This window comes from Trachypithecus francoisi, unplaced genomic scaffold (assembly GCF_009764315.1).
Source record: "Trachypithecus francoisi isolate TF-2019V2 unplaced genomic scaffold, Tfra_2.0 Lachesis_group17, whole genome shotgun sequence".
In the NCBI taxonomy this organism is placed as follows: Eukaryota; Metazoa; Chordata; class Mammalia; order Primates; family Cercopithecidae; genus Trachypithecus; species Trachypithecus francoisi.
The window spans coordinates 69,223,241-69,244,120 of NW_022681462.1; the positions used below are offsets into that span (position 1 = coordinate 69,223,241).

Here is a 20,880-nt window from a genome sequence, read left to right on the forward strand (position 1 = left end):
ACCCTGCCCAGAAGGAAGATTTTACAACCTCAGAGAGGGAGGATTGGTTTCCCTGGCAGTAAAGTGAAGGTAAGATTGTTTTCCAAGGATGAAAATGCTTTGATTGGGTGTAGTGACGCACTCCTTAATCCCAGTACTTTGGGATACTGAGGCGGGAGGATTGCTTGAGGTCAGGAGTTCGAGACCAGCCTGGCCAACATGGTGAAACCCCATTTCTACTAAAAATACAAAAATGAGTTGGGTGTGGTGGTGCTCATCTGTGGTCCCAGCTACTTGGGTGACTGAGGCAGGAGAATTGCTTGAACCCAGGAGGGAGAGGTTGCAAGGAGCCAAGATCACACCATTGTACTCCAGCCTGGGTGACAGAGCGAGACTCCATCTCAAAAAAGAAAAGAAAAGTCATCTGTTCAATGGAAATGTTAAGAAAAAAAGAGAACGAAGGAGAAAGTGCTTCAATAGCACTATATCTGTGTTTATGTACAGGAAAGCGACAGTGAGGTACCTTCTTCAAGCTCTAATAAACTGGCACTAAAAATTAAACTAAATGGATGTGAGCGCTTTGCTGGGTGCAGTGGCTCACACCCATGATCCCAACATTTTGTCAAGACCCTGTCTTAAAAAAAAAACACAGCATACACCAAATTTTGTTAGAAAAGAGATTATGGGCCAAGTGCAGTGGCCCAGACTGTAATCTCAGCACTTTGAGAGGCCGAGGTGGGTAGATCATCTAAGGTCAGGAGTTGGGGCATGGTGGTGGGTGCCTATAATCCCAGGTACCCGGGAGACTGAGACAGAAGAATTGCTTGAACCTGGGAGGCGGAGGTTGCGGTAAGCCGAGATCGCGCCACTGCACCCCAGCCTGGCAACAGAGCGAGACTCCATCTCAAAAAAAAAAAAAAAAGAAAAGAAAAAGAGAACAGCTCTCTGTCTAGTGACAGAGAGAGGACTTCCAAGAGGAAAAGGCCCTCAAGAAACCTTTGGAATTCTGAAACTTTGAGCTTTGAGAAGTTTCCTACACTGCAGGAAGTGGAAACTTAAATTCATCTTTGCAGAAGATCTTTGCTTTGTTATGAGAAAGCCACCCTAAAAAACCTTTTAGCTGTAGAACTAAAGCAAGTCCTCATCTAACTCCAACGTTGAAACCACCCCTATAAACTTTATAAGATTAATCGGGGAAGAAACAAAAGTAAACCAAGTTTGCAGCACATGCAGCGTTAATCCTGAGGTCAGCTTAATCCTGAGGTCAGCTTGCTCCCTGACCTGCTTCCTCATAGTTGTTTGGCGCCTATTATCCTAGGATCATGTAGACCCCGTTAGAAGATTTTAGTCCCCCATAACTGCTCTAGAGATAACCTGAACATTATTAAAGGGTTTCCCTTTGAGACATGCCTTCAGATCGCACATGCTGGTAACACTCCTATGCCAGCTGATCTGCAGGACCTCGCTGATGCCAGCTGGTCTGAGGGACCCCACAAAAAGCTGATTCACCAGAGAATGCAGTTTCCACATCCTGATGATTTCATCCCTTTTACCCTGACCAATTGATAACCCCAAATCTCTGGCCCCTTGCCCTTCATGATAGCCTTTAAAACCCAAGCCCAGGGCCGGGCATGGTGGCTAACGCCTATAATCCCAGCACTCTGGGAGGCTGAGACAGGTGGATCACCTGAGGTCAGGAGTTTGAGACCAGCCTGGCCAACATGGTGAAAACCCGTCTCTACTAAAAATACAAAAAATTAGCCAGGCGTGGTGTTGGATGCCTGTAATTCCAGTTACTCGGGAGGCTGAGGCAGGAGAATCTCTTGAACCCGGGAGGCACAGGTTGCAGTGAGCCTAGATCATGCCATTGCATTCCAGCCTAGGCAACAAGAGCAAAACTCAGTTTCAAAAAACAAAACAAAACACAATAAAAAAAACCCAGGCTCAGAACTCTGTGGGTTTGAAAGTCTTCTCCCATCTCCTCATCTCCTCACTCGGTGCTCTGCCGTCATTAAACTCTCTGCCACATCCCTGCTGTCTCAGTGTAATGGATCTGTTACTGTGCAGTGGGCATACAAGTCTATTCGCCCTATAACAGTGTATTCGGAGAAAACAGTGACATTGCAATTAATCTGAAAGCATCTGCTCTAGAGTTAGACTGAAAAGTCAAATGAGCTGGTGCATTCACAGTTGTATATAGTTGAGTCATGTTATAATTTGGTTTTAAAGTACCTGTCTAAATGCTGTAGCTCAGTGTTACCTAGATTCCAAATGGATATTTATTAAAATGAAATTACATTCCCCCCACCACCACCACCAAAAAAACTACATTATAGTGGTTTAAAATCAGAAAACTTTTCTGAGAGACTGGGTCTTACACTGTCACCCAGGCTGGAGTGCAATGGTATAATCATAGCTCACTTGCAGCCTCAAACTCCCAGGCTCAACTGTTCTTCCCACCTCAGCCACTCAAGTAGCTGGGACCACAGACGTGTGCCACCACGTCCAGTAGAAAACTTTAAAATCACATTAAGGGCCGGGCGCGGTGACTCAAGCCTGTAATCCCAGCACTTTGGGAGGCCGAGACGGGCGGATCACGAGGTCAGGAGATCGAGACCATCCTGGCTAACACAGTGAAACCCCGTCTCTACTAAAAATACAAAAACTAGCCGGGCGAGGTGGCGGGCGCCTGTAGTCCCAGCTACTCGGGAGGCTGAGGCAGGAGAATGGCGTAAACCCGGGAGGCGGAGCTTGCAGTGAGCTGAGATCCGGCCACTGCACTCCAGTCCGGGCGACAGAGCGAGACTCCGCCTCAAAAAAAAAAAAAAAAAAAAATCACATTAAGAACTAGAAATCAAGATAACTATAATTGATTAATTCCAGCTCCCAAAGGCAGCCTCCCAAAGTGCTGGGATTACAGACATGAGCCACGTGTCCAACCTAAAATAAACCTTTTTAAGACTCATAGTAAGTACTTAAATATCTGTTGATTGATGTGAGATTTCATTTGCTAGGAGAGAGTTCAGTTCAAGTTTTTCTAAAAAGTCCCTGAGACGGCCGGGCGCGGTGGCTCAAGCCTGTAATCCCAGCACTTTGGGAGGCCGAGACGGGTGGATCACGAGGTCAGGAGATCGAGACCATCCTGGCTAACACGGTGAAACCCCGTCTCTACTAAAAATACAAAAACTAGCCGGGCGAGGTGGCGGGCGCCTGTAGTCCCAGCTACTCGGGAGGCTGAGGCAGGAGAATGGCGTAAACTCGGGAGGCGGAGCTTGCAGTGAGCTGAGATCTGGCCACTGCACTCCAGTCCGGGCGACAGAGCGAGACTCCGCCTCAAAAAAAAAAAAAAAAAAGTCCCTGAGAAAAGAATGCATTATTTCAGGTGGATGATGTCTTAATGTACACACCCTGACTGGACAGACGGCACTGGCTACAGGCTTCCAAGTCTCCATCTTTTAAACCAGTGAAAGAAAAAAATCCAAGCTTTTTAGTTTTAACTTCAGCACTGTCAGTGAACTCCCTAGAGCCTTTCTGCAGCAGAAGATGGGGTGGGCCCACTTCCGCTGCAGGGACGAGAGTCATGATGGCTTTGATCTGTGACACTAGAAAACCTAGTTTGACCAAAAAGTTGATAAATCTGTGGATATAAATCTGTCCACTGCTCCAGTTGCTCCCATCACCAGAGCACTTAACAGTTGCTCATCCATCCACAATAGGAAGGTCAACTGTTGCTAGCGATCCTGATCAACACATTGCCTGAAGTCTGAGATCTATGTCACTGAATTTCAGCCTTTACAAAGTGGGGCTCTTGGCCGGCCACACTGACTCACACCTGTAATCCCAGCAGTTTGGGGGCCAAGGAAGGCAGATCACTTGAGCTCAGGAGTTTCAGACCAGCCTGGGCAACATGGTGAAACCCTGTCCCCTCAAAAAATACAACATTTTGTCTGGGTGTGGAGGCACATGCCTGTAGTCCCAGCTACTCTTGAGGCTGAGGTGGGAGGATTGCTTGAGCCCAGGAGGCAGAGGTTGCAGTGAGCCATGATAGTGCCACTGCACTCCAGCTTGGGCGAGAGCCAGACTCTGTCTTCAAAAAAACAAAAAAGAAGAGAAAAAAAGTGGGGCTCTCACGCTGAATCTCATCAAACAGCTTCTCAGCACAAATCTTTACCCCTGTCAGGTCAGGAATGTGATAGTAATAAAATGGCAATGCAAGGGTAGCAACAGCTGCCTCCATTAGAAAATTAATCAGAGCATCTTTGTTTCATGGTAAGAAAAGTGCAGTGACATCAATGCCGTTGGCTTCTATTTCTTCTGCATGTTGGGCCAGTTTTTATGATTCTTTCAAGCTCAGTACTCCTATATGAATTACTACCTGATCCAACATTTGCCAGTTTATTATAAACAATATTATAAAGGATACATATGAAGAAATGTACATGGGGGGCCAGGCCCAGTGGCTCACACTTGTAACCCCAGCACTTTGGGAGGCCGAGGTGGGTGGATCGCCTGCAGTCAGGGGTTCAAGACCAGCCTGGCCAACATGGTGAAACCCCATCTCTACAGAAAATACAAAAATGAGCCGGGCGTGGTGGTGTGCACCTGTAGTCCCAACTATTTGAGAGACTGAGGCGGGAGAATGACTTGAACCTGAGAGGTAGAGGTTGCAGTGAACCAAGATCATGCCATTGTACTCCAGCCTAGGCGACAAGAGTGAAACTCTGTCTCAAAAAAAAAGAAAGAAAGAGAGAGAGAGAGAAAGAAAGAAAGAAAGAAAGGAAGAAAGAAAAGGAAAGAAAGAAAGAAATGCAGATGGGGGACGGGACGTGGAGCATCTGTGTCCTCCCTGGGTGCACCACCCTCCAGGAATCTCTATGTGTTCAGCTATCTGGAAACTCCACCTAGTACCCTTTTTATTTTATTGTATTTTTCATTTTTTGAGATGGAGTCTTGCTCTGTTGCCCAGGCTGGAATGCAGTGGCGCCATCTCAGCTTACTGCAACCTCTGCCTCCCAGGTTCAAGCGATTCTCCTGCCTCAGCCTCCCAAGTAGCTGGGATTACAGGTGCCCGGCACCACAGTCGGCTAATTTTTTGTATTTTTAGTAGAGACGGAGTTTTGCCATGTTGGCTAAGCTCTTCTCGAACTCATGACCTCAAGTGATCCGCCCGCCTCGGCCTCCCAAAGTGTTGGGATTATAGACGTGAGCCACCGCGCCCAGCCTACTACCCTTTTTAACTATGTCCCTTGATACCACTTGGTAGCTTATTGTTATTGACATATGTGTTTTGGCAGCTGCTGTATGTAGCTTGGTTCACTTAACCATTTCACACAACCTTCTTATGAGGCTTCAAAGCTAAAAATCTTCAGTTTCCCTTGCAGGTAGGACTGGCCATATGAATACATCTAGCCAATGAGATACACATGGAAGTCTCTAAGAAGGCCATCCCTTCTGGAATAAAAAAGGCGAAACCTCCTAGGAAGGAGAAAGATCTTTTTGTTGCTTTACCATTCTTCCTCCAGCCTGCCTGACTTGGACATAAGGCCTAGAGGTGAGGCAGCCTCTTTCCATCATGAGGAGACATGCATGAGAAGGCTTACATGCTAAGTAGAAAGATAAAAGAAAAATCAAAAGAGCCATGAACTATCAGACCTGAACTACCTACCTTCAGATTTCTTTTGTTTGGGACAAATTAATGCCCGTTTAATCCCTGTGTTTTGAGTGTTTCCACCCAAACGAAACCCTTTTCTTTTTTTTTTTTTTTGAGACAGGTTCTCACTCTGTCGCCCAGGCTGAAGTGCAGTGGTCCAATCTTGGCTCACTGCAACCTCCACTTCACTGGTTCAAGTGATTCTCGTGCCTCAGCATCCCCAGTAACTGGGATTACAGGCGAGCACCACCATGCCCCGCTAATTTTTGTATTTTTAGTAGAGATGGAGTTTCGCCATGTTGGCCAGGCTGGTCTCGAACTCCTGACCTCAAGTGATTCACCCATCTCGGCCTCCCAAAGTGCTGGGATTACAGGTGTGAGCCACCGTGCCTGGCCAAACAAAATCCTTTTCTAAATTATCTCCCTAATAAGGCCCTCAGAAGAGAAACCAACTTTATATCCTCAGCACTGTTCAGTACCTGCATACAGTAGACATTCAATACATATTTGTTTAAGCAATTAATAAATGTGCTCTTCACTGGAAGAAGTTGAAATACTTTACAAAACACAAAAACATTTAGGCAGAGAGTTTCTTGTTTCATAAGTGACCAAAATAAACAGAACAGAAAAAGTAAATTAACAGGTCAAATTTCAGATTGACAAAGCAAGTAACGACAGGACCTTTGCTCTTTCAAAGAAAGTTCCCTCCACTGCAGAACAATGTAGTAGTATTAGTAGTAATTATAATAATGTTTATTAGCTCGATCTTAAAATAGCAAAACCACGAGACAGATACTATTATTATCCCTATTTTATAGCCAAGGAATCAGGTACAGAGGCCCAAGGCCACACACAGCTAGTTAGTGGCAGAACTGGGATACAAATTCAGGTAATCAGTCCAGAACTTGCCCTCTTAACCACTATAACCATACTAATTAAATAATAAAGAATAGCTCAAGCATAATTATTCACTTTAAAGTCTATTTTTAATTGAGGAAAATGTTTTAAAAAGCAAACATCGCTAAATCTTGAAATACCAACTCCTCATCTTGTCTTAGTTGGTTGTTTGGATACCCAAAGTATTAAGATAGCATGTTTCGTTGATGTGTTTTTAGCAAGCTACGCTTTTCTAGCAACTTCTGGTTTTTTTATTTTTTTGTTTTTTTTTTTTGTTTTTTTTTTTCTGAGACAGAGTCTCCTCTGCGCCCAGGCTGGAGTGCGGTGACGCGATCTCCGCTCACTGCAAGCTCTGCCTCCCGGGTTCACACCATTCTCCTGCCTCAGCCTCCCAAGTAGCTGGGACTACAGGCGCCCACCACCACACCCAGCTCATTTTTTGTACTTTTTAGTAAAGACGGGGTTTCACCATGTTTGCCAGGATGGTCTCGATCTCCTGACCTCGTGATCCACCCGCCTGGGCCTCCCAAAGTGCTGGGATTGAAGGCATGAGCCACCGCACCCGGCGCAACTTCTGTTTCAAAGGGTGACTACCAGGAAGACACACTTAGCCAGACTTAATGACTTGGAAATTAGGTCATTTTTTTTATCCCTAAGGCAAGTAAAACAATACCAAGCCCCATCCCTACAGCTGCTATTTACTCTCAGATTAACCCACCCACAATGGATAGATGCCATCAGTTTAATTATGTTGAAGAGCTGGTCTTATTAAGAATTACACCTCAGGGAGGACAACTAAAGGGAAGATTACATGGTAACAAAACTTTTCCTCTGACCGCCACTGCATCTATCTTCTCAGCCTCTCCCAGTTATCTTCAAAGAGTTTATGTGTGTGTAGAAGAAGGAGAGGGCTTTCTTCTCTATCCTGTGGCAAATTATAAACTCACATTCTGCTTCTTACTAAAAAAGGGTAAGAAATACTATTGATCACACAGGGCGGACAAGCCCCTCTGGTATAAAAAGCCAATAAAAATGATTGTGTATAATGGAAAATCATTCAGAGTCTGTGCCATTTGGTGCATCATTTGGAAATTTGTCTTTTTAAAAATTTTTTCATTCTTCAGCTAAGACAGCAGAAGAGGTGATTTATTGTATGCTTGTTATAGTCGGCCACAAGTGAACAGAGAAATAGTACAGAATGTCACAGTTCCAGGACAAAGAACCAACATGGGCTATTTTGGTTACAAGCAAGATGGGTATCAGAGGTGGTTTCCGTGATCAGATGGTGATGGAAGCTCTAGATCCACTTAGACAGCAGCATGCAGTCCAACAACTTGTACCAGCATCTCCAGCCTCTGGCATTCGATGTTTCTGGGTACACAAGCTACTGGTTGACTTGGACTTCTGCCTCATCTTTCTTCTTTTACACTTCAGCCTGTGCATTCACGTCTTCCTCCACCTGGCTCTCATGGCACAAAGGTTTCCAAGAAGATGGCACTAAGGCCGAGAGAAAAACAATTAAATAAAAATACGTATAGGGCACTGGGATTCCTAGCATAGTGAGTTGTATAAATTATCTAGTGAGATGTTAAAAATGTTTTTGAGGTTTTGAAAATGTTCTCTAACATAATTGATGAATTTATAACATAGGAGAGAATTATTTTTAATGTACATCATTTGCCTTTTCGTTTTCAAGAATGTGCTTCACCTCATTTGCCTCCAAGACATCGCATTTTATAGGTATGAGAAAGAAAGAGGGAAAAGTCATTGCCCACCCCTTTCTCATTACTGATCAGATTCTTGGCAGCTGCCTCTTGAATTTTTTCCGCAAAGATATGATTTTTCTACCTGTTAATTACTTGCTCACTGTAGCTATTTTACTTCTACTAAACAAAACCACACTTTGTGTTTAAGTCATTTTTCTCTGGCTATTTGTTCAAGTGCTATGTGAGTCCTAAATTGTAATCGAGTTTCCATGGAATAGTCTTTGTAATTTCTTACGTTGTCTAGGTTTTTTGTTGCACTGTCATAGTCTCCTTTTAGATAGTGTAAGATTCCCAGTTCATAGTAAGTATATGGCACCAAATAGTGGTCATATTTTAACAATTTCTTCTTTTGAATGACACAATTAAAGTAATACTCAGCCTCTGAATATTTGCCTAAGTGTTTCAGGCATAGGCCTTTCAGTAAATTTAATAAACTTATGTCATCTGTGCCATACACTTCATGTGGATTTTCTTGTAAAAGGTCTTCTCCTTTGTCGATTATTGACAGCCAGCTTGAAATAAGCTCATTCTTTCTGCTCATGACTAGGAAACCACTCCAGGCATATATGAACTCCAGAAGGGGCTGGGCTGTAAACCAGCCTGTTGTAGTGCCATAGCGCTGACCCTTCTCTGCAACAAACTTCTCTATTGGCACAGCACTGCCTAAAAATTTGATTTTCAGGCTTTCCACTCTTAAGAAGAGAGAGTTCATATCCTCACTTACTGATTTCACAAAATCAGAAGGAAGCAAAGCCAGGGTGATAGCTTTACTGTACACGTATATTGCCTTGGACCATCTGCTGTGTTGAGACAGTAGATTGGCATAGTGGTAAGCCTGCCTCCAATCCTGCAGTAAAATGTGGCACCACATGAATTCCCAGTAACAGAGGTGATGAACCTGCTTCCATTCATTCTGAGTAAAAATGCACTCCTGTAATTTTAACTGTGCATTTTCAAAATTTCCTTTCAGCATACTAGAACGTGCATGGAAAAATTTAAATATGACACAGTTTGGAAATTTCTGGAGGTAGACTAGGAAGAGATCCTCTGTAGCAGAATTGTAAACCTTTTCAACACCAAAAGCTACATAGACATAATTGTAATAAAAGAGTAGAATCAAAAGACTTAAGATATTATTTATATGGGTTTCAGATGCACTCTCATGAAGCAAAGCTAAGCCTACTTCTCTATCACCAGAATATCCAATAATATTGAGTAGTTTAAGTGTCTTTGGTGGCATAAGTGATAACATCAAATTGAACGCTCCAAGTCCAAATTTTATACCTCCAACCAGGTGTTTGTGGGCTTTGCTTTGGTTGTCAGGGATCTGTGTTAATACTTGTTGACAGTCTTTGTATATGTGGTAACTTGACCCAACACTGATCCCGCTTTTAAGAAAAGCAAGCATGCTCTCCTCCTGTACAAGCGATATAAAGGATTTCAACATCAAACACTCAGCATAACAGACTTCTGCATGCAATTCCTCTTCTGTGATAGCCGTTATTCCCTGTCTACTTACTAGATGAGACAATGTCATTTTAGGTTTTTTTCGGAAATTGTCACAGGTTTTCAAAGCATCCTTTGTAGCCATCATTCCAATCTGTAAATCCTGTGGTTCAAAAGTCAGTACGGCCTTGACAACCATAAGGATACCATACATTAGGGAATGGTACATGCTGTTTTTAGACCATGGATGAATGAGATTTATTGCATCTGAGAATCTATTATTTAGAAATAAATACAATCCAGTGGTGCATTCTTCCAAGGAAGATGGTAGATTCATCGTTGTTGCCACAGGGATACTTTCATAGGCATCTTCAAACTTGTCCTCTTGATTACTTTTTATTTTACTTAGAGTAAGTGACATTATTTGTATCCCCACTTACAGATGAGAAATATCTGAAGTGGAAGTGGAGTGACGTGGTTGTAATCAGGGTAGCTCCTGATCTCCTGATTGAGGTCACTTCTTCCACACAAAGCTCAGTCTGAGGTGTTGCTATTAAAATAGAGACAAACAAACAACTATCTGTAAGGTGCGGCATTAGGATATTATCATCTATGTCAGACAAGGGGGGAATAAAAAATAATTTTAGTCACCCAGAAGATGCATTTCTGAAAAGTTCAAATCATTTGGAAGGTACTAAACAAAACATGCTTTTTAAAAAATTTCTAAATTCAACTATAGATGAGGAAAAAATGGTTTTTAAAAACACTGCAGGCTGGGCGCGGTGGCTCACACCTATAATCCCAGCACTTTGGGAGGCCGAAGTGGGCAGATCACCTGAGGTCAGGAGTTTGAGACCAGACTTGCCAACATGGTGAAACCCCATCTCTACTAAAAATACAAAAAAATGAGCCAGGCATGGTGGTGCACACCTGTAATCCCAGCTACTCAGGAGACCGAGGCAGGAGAATCGCTTGAACCCAGGAGGCGGAGGTTGCAGTGAGCCGAGATCGTGCCATTGCACTCCAGCCTGGGGGACAAGAGCGAGACTTCGTCTCAAAAAAACAAAACAAAACAAAACAAAAAAAACTGCAAAGTAAATCCTTTGTAAGCAAAAGAATTATTTTGTAACCATTCCTCCAACACATCAATTTCATAAGATCATGTTGTAGAACTATACTGTGATAGCTGTAAAATTTCTCTATGGGAAGGCCTTGGGGGACAAGAATCTGGCCAGAAAAGGGAATGTATGTAGCTTTCTATTTTCTTTTCTTTTCTTTTTTTTTGAGACAGAGTCTTGCCCTGTTGCCTAGGATGGAGTGCAATGGCGCGATCTAGGCTCACTACAACCTCTGCCTCCCAAAATCAGGAGATCCTCCCACCTAATCCTCTCAAATAGCTGGGGCTATAGGCATGTACCACCATGCCCAGTTACCTTTTTTTTTTTTTTTTTGGATTTTTTTGTAGAGATGAAGTTTTGCCATGTTGCCCAGGCTAGTTTCGAATTCTTGGGCTCAAGTGATCCACATGCATCTGCCTCCCAAAGTGTTGGGATTACAGTTGCGAGTCACTGCACCTGGCCTAAAACTAACTTTTAATGAAATGAAACATTATGGTCAGTTATATAGAACTTTGGACATGGAGAGAGTTGTATAAACCTAGAAAGATTTCCTAGCATTGTTTCTGTTAGAAAAAGAAATTCAGACTGAGTGCGGTGGCTCACGCCTCTAAACCCAGCACTTTGGGGAAGCCAAGACGGGCAGATCACGAGGTCAGGAGTTTGAGACCAGTCTGGCCAACATGGCAAAACCCCATCTCTAATAAAAATAACAAAAATTAACTGGGCATGGTGGAGGGTGCCTGTAATCCCAGCTACTCGGGAGGCTGAGGCAGGAGAATCTCTTGAACCCGGGAGGCGGAGGTTGCAGTGAGCCAAGATTATGCCATTGCACTCCAGCCTGGGCAACAAGAGGAAGACTCCATCTCAAAAAAAAAAAAAAAAGAAAGAAAGAAAAAGAAATTCAAATAGTAATAGTTGTTATCACAGCATTAATAAAGTATTTGGTAGGAAATATTTTTATTCTACTGGGGACTCTCAGTAGAAAATACCTGGATACTGGGGTGGGAGTGGGTACAATGGAAGGCCAATTACAAATAGCAAGCTGGGATTATAGGCAAGAGCCACCACATTGGGCCTTAACCTAGCTTTTAAAAGGTTAGTGATTACTGTTGCTAACAACCTGAAACATAACTGAATCTTAAGTGTAAAAACGTGCATTTATCAGGCCAGGCACAGCCAATTAGCTTGCTACAAAGAGCAAAACTCCGTCTCAAAAAAAATTAAAATAAAATAAATAAATAAAAGCTAGGTTAATTATACATTTATCTGACAGGCTCAGTTCTGAGTGGAAAAGCCATGTAGCCCATTAGAAGGGACATTCTTCTTTTTCTCCTTTTATTTATTTTTTTGAAATGGAGTCTCACTCTATCACCCAGACTAGATCTCAGCTCACTGCAACCTCCACCTCCCAAGTTCAAACGATTCTCCTGCTTCAGCTTCCCAAGTAGCTGGGATTACAAGTGCGTGCCACCACACCTGGCTAATTTTTGTATTATTAGTAGAGACGAGGTTTCACCATGTTGGCTAGGCTGGTCTCGAACTCCTGACCTCAAGTGATCCACCCTCCTTGGACTCCCAAAGTGCTGGGATTACAGGAGAGAGCCACCACGCCTTGCCAAATTTTTGTGTTTTTAGTAGCGACAGGGTTTCACCATATTGGCCACGCTGGTCTCAAACTCCTGACCTCAGGTGATCTACCTGCCTCCACTTCCCAAAGTGCTGGCATTATAGGTATGAGACACTGCGCCCGGTCCTATTTTATTTTTTTTAATTTGACATTTTTATTTTTCTTTTATTTTGTATGTAGAGATGAAGTCTTGATATGTTGCCTGGGCTGGTCTCAAACTCAAGTGAGTTCAAGCTTGAGTTTTTAAGTCTGGGCTCAAGTAATCCTCTGACCTAGGCCTCCCAAAGTGCTGGGATTACAGGCATGACATGCTGCACCAGCCTGTATTTTTAAATGTTTGTCTTCTGACTATGTTTCTTATATCTGTCTTCACCACTGATTATGACTGGCACTTAGTCATTAAACTAAATTATGCTGGGAGCAGTGGGTCACGCCTGTAATCCCAGCATTTTGAGAGGCAGAGGTAGAGGTGTGCCGAGGTAGGAGGATCATTTGATCCCAGGAGTTCAAGACCAGCTTGGGCAACATGGCGAAACCCTGTCTCTACCAAAAAAAATACAAAAATTAGCCAGATGTGGTGGGGCATGCCTGTAGTCCCAGTTATTCTAGAGGCTGAGGTGGGAGGATCACCTGAGCCTGGGGAGGTCAAGGCCGCAGTGAGCTGTGTGGGTAATAGATGAGACTCTCTCAAAAATAAAGAGAAGAGAAGAGAGGAAAAGAAAAGAGAAAAGAAAAGAACCTAGGCTGGGCACCGTGGCTCGCCAGGACCAGTGGCTCACGCCTGTAATCCCAGCATTCTGGGAGGCCGAGGCGGATGGATCACCTGACGTCAGGAGTTGAGGTAAGGAATGTGGTGGTACATGCCTATACTCCCAGCTACTTGGGAAGCTGAGGCACAAGAATCGCTTGAACCCGGGGAGCAGAGGTTGTAGTGAGCTGAGATCGCGCCATTCGCACTCCAGTCTGAGCAACAGAGTGAGACTCCGTCTCAAAAAAAAAGAAACAACCTAAATTAACATTTACCAGATAGTTATGATTATTTTCAATATACATATACTATAACAAATTTAAGATAATCATTTAACTGTTAATACTACAAAAGTCAGGAAAATATACCAGTGAATACAAAGGACTGATGTCCTTAAAGTAGAAAGAGTTCCTATGAATCAGTAAGCTAGAACACACACCCCAACAGAAAAAAAAATCAGCAAAGGACAGAAACAAATTGCCAATAAGCATAGTGTTCAACCTCATTGTAAATCAACAAAATACAAATTAAAAAATATAAGATTCTTTTTTTCTTTTTTTTGAGATGGAGTCGCTCTCTGTCACCCAGGCTGGAGTGCAGTGGCACGATATTTGCTCACTGCAACCTCTGCTTTCCAGGTTCAAGCAATTCTCCTGTCTCAGCCTCCTGAGTAGCTGGGATTACAGGCGCATGCCAGCATGTCTGGCTAATATTTGTGTTTTTAGTGGAGACAGGATTTCACCATGTTTGCCAGGCTGGTCTCGAACTCCTGACCTCGTGATCTGCCCATGTTGGCCTCCCAAAGTGCTGGGATTATAGGTGTGAGCCACCATGCTCGGCCAAAAATATCCTTTTTTTTTTTTTTTTTTTTTTTAGATGGAGTCTCACTCTGTCACCCAGGCTGGAGTGCAGTGGCACAATCTCGGCTCACTACAAGTTCCGCCTCCTGGGTTCACGCCATTCTCCTGCCTCAGCCTCCCAAGTAGCTGGGACTACAGGTGCCCGCCACCACGCCCAGCTAATTTTTGTATTTTTAGTAGAGATGGGGTTTCACCGCATTAGCCAGGATAGTCTCCATCTCCTTTTCTTTTCTTTTCTTTTTTTTTTTTTTGAGACGGAGTCTCGCTCTGTCGCCCAGGCTGGAGTGCAGTGGCTGGATCTCAGGTCACTGCAAGCTCTGCCTCCCGGGTTTAGGCCATTCTCCTGCCTCAGCCTCCCGAGTAGCTGGGACTACAGGCGCCCGCCACCACACCTGGCTAGTTTTTTGTATTTGTTTAGTAGAGACGGGGTTTCACCGTGTTAGCCAGGATGGTCTCGATCTCCTGACCTCGTGATCCGCCCGTCTTGGCCTCCCAAAGTGCTGGGATTACAGGCTTGAGCCACCGCGCCCGGCCCCATCTCCTAACCTCATGATCCGCCTGCCTCGGACTCCCAAAGTGCTGGGACTACAGGCACGAGCCACCGCGCCCCGCCCAAAAATCCATTTTTAAAATCAAATTCGGCAGATTAAAAAATTAACATCCAGTATTAAGGAAGGTAGTGAGAATCAAATACTATTGCAGACTTGTTTTTCACTTCAGCATTACCTATAACATAAAACATGAAAGCAATCTAAACTTCTTACAAGAGAGGATTCCTATATAGTGGAATACTATGCAAACAAAATGCTGTAGAAGAATATTTAATGACTTAGAAAATTGTTTATGGCATAATGCATTGTATTAGTTGGGGTTCTCCAGGGAAACAAAACCAGTAGGATATCTATATCTATATCTGTATTTGTATCTATATCTATCAATATCATCTATCTATCGAGATTTAGTGTAAGGAATTGGCTCATGTAATTACAGAAGTGAAATAGTTTGAGTTTGCAAATCTATCAAAAAATAAAATGTCAATAAACTACAGGAGTTTTAAAGAAAACAGACAGTCACAAATAGTGACTGGGAAGGTATAAACTGAATGTGATTTTTAATTTTTTTTTTCGAGACAGGGTCTTGCTGTCTCACCCAGACTGGAGTACAATGTCATGATAGCTCACTGTAATCTCTGCCTCCCAGGCTCACGCCATTCTCCTGCCTCAGCCACCCAAGTAGCTGGGGTTATAGCTGCATGCCACCATGCCTGGCTAATTTTCGTATTTTTAGTAGAGATGGGGTTTCACCCCTGACCTCAGATGATCCGCCTGCCTCTGCTTCCCAAAGTGCTGGGATTACAGGCGTGAGCCACCGCACCCAGTCTTGAATGTGATTTTTTAAAAAAGATTAATGGGGCCAGGTGTGGTGGCTCACGCATGTAATCCCAGCACTTTGGGATGCTAAGGAGGGTGAATTAGGAGGTCAGGAGTTCGAGACCAGCCTGACCAACATGCTGAAACCCATCTCTACTAAAAATATAAAAAATCAGCCAGGCATGGTGGCGTGCGCCTGTAATCCCAGCTACTCAGGAGGCTGAGGCAGAAGCATAGCTTGAACCAGAGTGGCAGAGGTTGCATGCCATTGCACTCCAGCCTAAGCAACAGAGTGAGACTCCATCTCAAATAAAAAAAAAAAGAGGCCGGGCACAGTGGCTCACTTGTGTAATCCCAGCACTTTGGGAGACCAAAGTGGGCCTGGGCCTAGGAGTTCCAGACCAGCCTGGGCAGCATAGTGATACTCCCTTCCTCATCTCCCCCACCCCAACCATCTCTACAAAAAAGTAAAAAGCCAGGAGTGCTGTTGCATGCCTGTAGATGCAGTTACTCAAAAGCTGAGGTGGGAGGATGCCTTGGGCCTGTGAGCTACAGGCTGCAGTGAGTTGAGATCGCACTCCAGCCTGGATGGGGGAGACAGACCCTGTCTCAAAAACAAACAAACAAACAAAAACCCACGCCACTGTGTCCTAGAATTATTCTGTCTGGTTACATACCATGGAAGGTTGTTTACTGTTGTTTTTGGCGTTGTTTTTTAATTGTTTTGTAGAGATGGGGGTCTTATCATGTAACCCGGGCTGCTCTTGAACTGGACTCAAGCAATCCTCCTGCTTGGCCTCCCAACTGCTGGGATGGCAGGTGTGAGCCACTGGGCTCAGTCTATTGTATTTTTATGCACAAATATCCTTATTCTTTCTTTAGAAAAACAGCCCCCCGGGCCGGGGGTGGTGGCTCACACCTGTAATCCCAGCACTTTGGGAGGCTGAGTCGGGCGGATCACGTGAGGTTGGGAGTTCAAGACCAGCCTGACCAACATGGAAAAACCCTGTCTCTACTGAAAATACAAAATTAGCTGGGTGTGGTGGCACATGCCTGTAATCCCAGCTACTCGGGAGGCTGAGACAGGAGAATCACTTCAACCCAGGAGGTGGAGGTCCGAGATCGCGCCATTGCACTCCAGCCTGGGCAACAAGAGCAAAACTCTATCTCAAAATAAATAAATAAATAATAGTAATAAATAATACAATTATTTAAAAAATAATACTATAGACAGGGTCTCGCCATGTGGCTTAACTCCTGAGCTCAAGCCATCCACCCACCTCTGCCTCCTTGAGTGTTGGGATTACAGGCATGAGCCACCTCATCTGGCCATTTCATAATACAATGTAACATTCCTCAGAAAACTTCACCATTACCTAGATTGTTTTACACACCTAAACCATCCATTTAGGTAGTATTTGTATCAGTGGGGCATTCCTACATCACATTATTCCTTTTCCTAGTTTCACTCTTGAAGTTGTTCAGAGCACTGCAGTTCTTTAACTATTGCTCTCTCTCTCTAGTCTCTCATCTTTTAGTACTGACAGTTGTCCAGTACTTAGCTAATGAGAAATTAATTTCTTAATACAGTATGAAAGAATTATGAACATGCCTCTTCCTTCCCAGAATGTCCTAACAGCATTCTAGAGGAAAGAGAAAATCATGAAATGTGGAAAAAGAAAAGAAAGCTGAACATAGCTGTTTAACTTGACCTACAGTACACACACACACACAGCACATACATAAATACATATTAAAGACTAGTATTGGTTAGCATAGGCTACTTATTTATATTAAAAATAGATTATTGGCCTGGCAGAGAGGGAAGCTGGGGTCTAGGAAGTGGAGTCTGAGGTCTGCCCACTTCTCGCCCTGCCTTAAAAAAAAAAAAGATCAATTTGCAAAAGGTTTAGATTTGTTTTTCCTTTCTTGTTTTAACGTTTTCACATTCAAGCTCAAATGATGATAATGATGATAATGACTTAAAAGTGAAACTGAAATGGTGAGAGAAGTAAGATTAAAAAGGGAACTTTTTCTTTAATATTTATCTGGAAATACCAAATGTAGAAAATGCAGATACATTTTGAAAACTGCTGTAAAAGGCTTATGAATTACTCCCCTTTCCTAAACTAATAATACTGCTAAAATTTAACAATAGTAACATGTTAATAACTAATATTTCATATTAGGAAATATTACAATATTTGAATTAAGTACTTTTCATATTCAAATAATCTGAGAATGTAATCTAAATTTAACACAGATTTCTAGAGGCAGAAACTTATGTGGGTGAATGTGAATTCAAAAAGAATTAGCAGGAATGAAAGTTCTCTGCACAGTAAAATCTCCCTGATTTGGATTGACATTTAGTGAAAAGAATTGGTTGCCTGTTCTTAGAGAAAGAGTGTTCAGTAGAAAGTAGAATAGTCTGTGGAAATAGTATACAGTACTATGATTTTTTCATGCTAACCAGATTAACAAAGCCTGGCCTTATACTGGCCCTGCTTTCATAGGGATAAATAGTATGTAATTAGCTTATTGAACACCTGTCTCCAAGACAGGCATGTCTGTGAATCAGGATTTTAAAGCAATTGGTTATAAATTTTAAAACTGCTTCTGTTTACTATTACTTGCTTGGAAATTTCTTTAGTACAGCTATAGACTTTTTGTTTTGTTGGTAGATATGAGGGTCTAGTACTGTTGCCCAGGTTGGTCTCAAAGTCCTGGCCTCAAGCAACCCTCCCACCTCAACCTCCCAAAGTGCTGGGATTACCGGCATGAGCCACGAACCCCGACCTAGACTTTGTATTCAGAGTCAAAAAAAGTTTATTGAGGTTTATTAGGAATTCTACAGCATAATATGCACTGTCTTTCAAGCAGTTATCTATGCTTGGTTCAACAGTAATTTTTTTTTTTTTTAATTCAGAGTTTTGCTCTTTTTTTTTTTTTTGAGACGGAGTTTCGCTCTCCTTGCCCAGGCTGGAGTACAATGACGCGATTTTGGCTCACTGCAACCTCTGCCTCCTGGTTCAAGCAGTTCTCCTGCCTCAGTCTCCCAAGTAGCTGGGATTACAGGCATGCACCACCACGCCCAGCTAATTTTGTATTTTTAGTAGAGACAGGGTTCCTCCAATGTTGGTCAGGCTGGTCTCAAACTCCTGACTTCAGATGATCCACCCGCCTCAGCCTCCCAAAGTGCTGGGATTACAGGCGTGAGCCACTGCGCCTGGCCTCAACAGTAATTTTCATAGCTTCTTAACAGAAGAAATAAAGCTGTACAGAATTTATATTCTATCTTTCAGTGACTATATAATGTTTTTTTTTTTTTTGAGACGGAGTCTTGCTCTGTCGCCTAGACTGGAGTGCAGTGGCACGATCTCAGCTCACTGCAACCTCCGCCTCCCGGGTTCAAGCAATTCTGCTGCCTCAGCCTCCTGAGTAGTTGGGACTACATGCAAACGCCGCCATGCCAGGCTAATTTTTTGTATTTTAGTAGGGACGGGGTTTTACTGTACTGCCCAGGCTGATCTCAAACTCCTGAGCTCAGGTAATCTGCCCGCCTCGGCCTCCCAAAGTGTTGGGATGACAGGCGTGAGCCACTGCGCCCGGTCCCTATATAGTCTTTATAATTATTGTTTAATTCTTTTGAGAAGAACCTATAGATCTTTATAATTATTGTTTAATTCTTTTGAGAAGAACCTATAGATCTTTATAATTATTGTTTAATACTTTTGAGAACCTATAGATCTTTATAATTATTGTTAATTCTTTTGAGAAGAACCTATAGATCTTTTTTTTTTTTTTTTTTTTTTTTTTTTTTGAGGCGGAGTCTCGCTCTGTCGCCTGGACTGGAGTGCAGTGGCGGATCTCAGCTCACTGCAAGCTCCATCTCCCAGGTTTACGCCATTCTCCTGCCTCAGCCTCCCGAGTAGCTGGGACTACAGGCGCCGCCACCTCGCCCGGCTAGTTTTTGTATTTTTAGTAGAGGCGGGGTTTCACCGTGTTAGCCAGGATGGTCTCGATCTCCTGACCTCGTGATCCGCCCGTCTCGGCCTCCCAAAGTGCTGGGATTACAGGCTTGAGCCACCGCGCCCGGCCGAACCTATAGATCTTTATAATTATTGTTTAATTCTTTTGAGAAGAACCTATAGATCTTTATAATTATTGTTTAATTCTTTTGAGAAGAACCTTGTAAAGACAAAAATCACCAAGACTAAGTGAGAACACATATACTCTACAGAGCTTCTATTTCCTTCCTAGAGATTTTCCTGAGACAGACTAATTCTCTCTATAACTTAATCTATTTTAAAAATAGGCAGAAAATCATAGCATGACCTGGAGAGAATCCATGCTTTATTCACCAACTAGGCCTTCTTTCCCTGTACTTTACATTCCACACCTATACATACCAAATGAAGTTGCCGAAGATGAAAAAGATAAAAATGCGAATACCTAAAGATGTCCTTTTTTATGTACATTTCCAACTTTTGTGTATTCCAAGAATTTACGATGTAATGTCTATGTTTCTAGCAAAAAAGAACTATTTCTCTATTTGTAGTTGGTGTCTAGAGCAATTCTAATGTAAAGAAGTTTTGCATTTATTTGGTACTATTGAGTGGCTGAGCCGCAAGGCTGCTATTTCCACTGAATGGAGATACAAAAAGATGACTTATGAGTCCCAGTCCTCAGGATCTGAGTATTGGTGGATCACACGTGTTACAAAACGAAAGCATTAGGAAGTGCAAATCAGTTACTTTGAGCTTCAGATGCAAATAATTTCCAAATTGTCACTGCCCAAAATGCTTTAAACATTCAGGGTTTTGTCACAATTTCAATATAACGGGGGTGGGGGGTGGGGTGGGGGGCGGGACCCCACAGCTCTATTCCTTTGTCTTTCAGACTCCAATAACTCAGACCGTGGTGGTGACAAACTGGTGACTGGTTGAGAAGAAGTTGGAGGGGGCGTGCAGGGCAGGAGGCTTTACCACCAGTCCCTGGGTGCGTCATCCTTCCTAAAGCCTATGGTGTAAAAACCACCACTCAGAACGGCGGGGTTCATGGACTTTTCACCAGGGCCAAACCTTCGATTACCTCTGATGAGCCCCAAAGATCACAGAGTAGCTGACTAGGCCAGGTCCCCCAAACGGAAAGGCGCGACGGCTGCAACATCAGCGGCTAAATGGTACAGCATTTCATAGGCAGGTCTAGTGCATCCGTACTAAGATTGTTAAGGCTGAGGGTCCCTAGACTGGGGAAAACGAATGGAGGCGGGGTAGGGATACTGGAAGGAAGACAAGGAGGGTGTAGAAAAGGAGGAGAGGAGGGGGCGGGACAGCATGGGGAAGGTCTCAGGTTTACGGGAGAGACCGTGGCGTTCCCATGGAAACGTATCCCTCCGCTCATGACCCGCGTGCTCTTT

The 20,880-nt window shown here is 43.3% G+C and overlaps 1 protein-coding gene across 1 annotated transcript; it reads right to left on the minus strand.

The window, feature by feature from the left end:
* Positions 1–7,012: 7,012 nt before the first annotated feature.
* Positions 7,013–20,879, minus strand: LOC117062438 (tetratricopeptide repeat protein 39B-like). The gene is made up of 2 exons (XM_033175964.1): positions 20,553–20,879; positions 7,013–10,288 (listed from the first exon to the last, which is right to left on the minus strand). Exon 2 carries the CDS (start codon positions 10,157–10,159, stop codon positions 8,441–8,443), a length of 1,719 nt encoding a protein of 572 aa, XP_033031855.1. The 5' UTR covers positions 10,160–10,288; positions 20,553–20,879; the 3' UTR covers positions 7,013–8,440.
* Between the last annotated feature and the right edge of the window lies 1 nt (position 20,880).

Coding starts and splice junctions, on each gene's coding strand:
- LOC117062438 (XM_033175964.1), bottom strand. CDS start 10,159: ATGTCACTTACTCTAAGTAAAATAAAAAGTAATCAAGAGGACAAGTTT.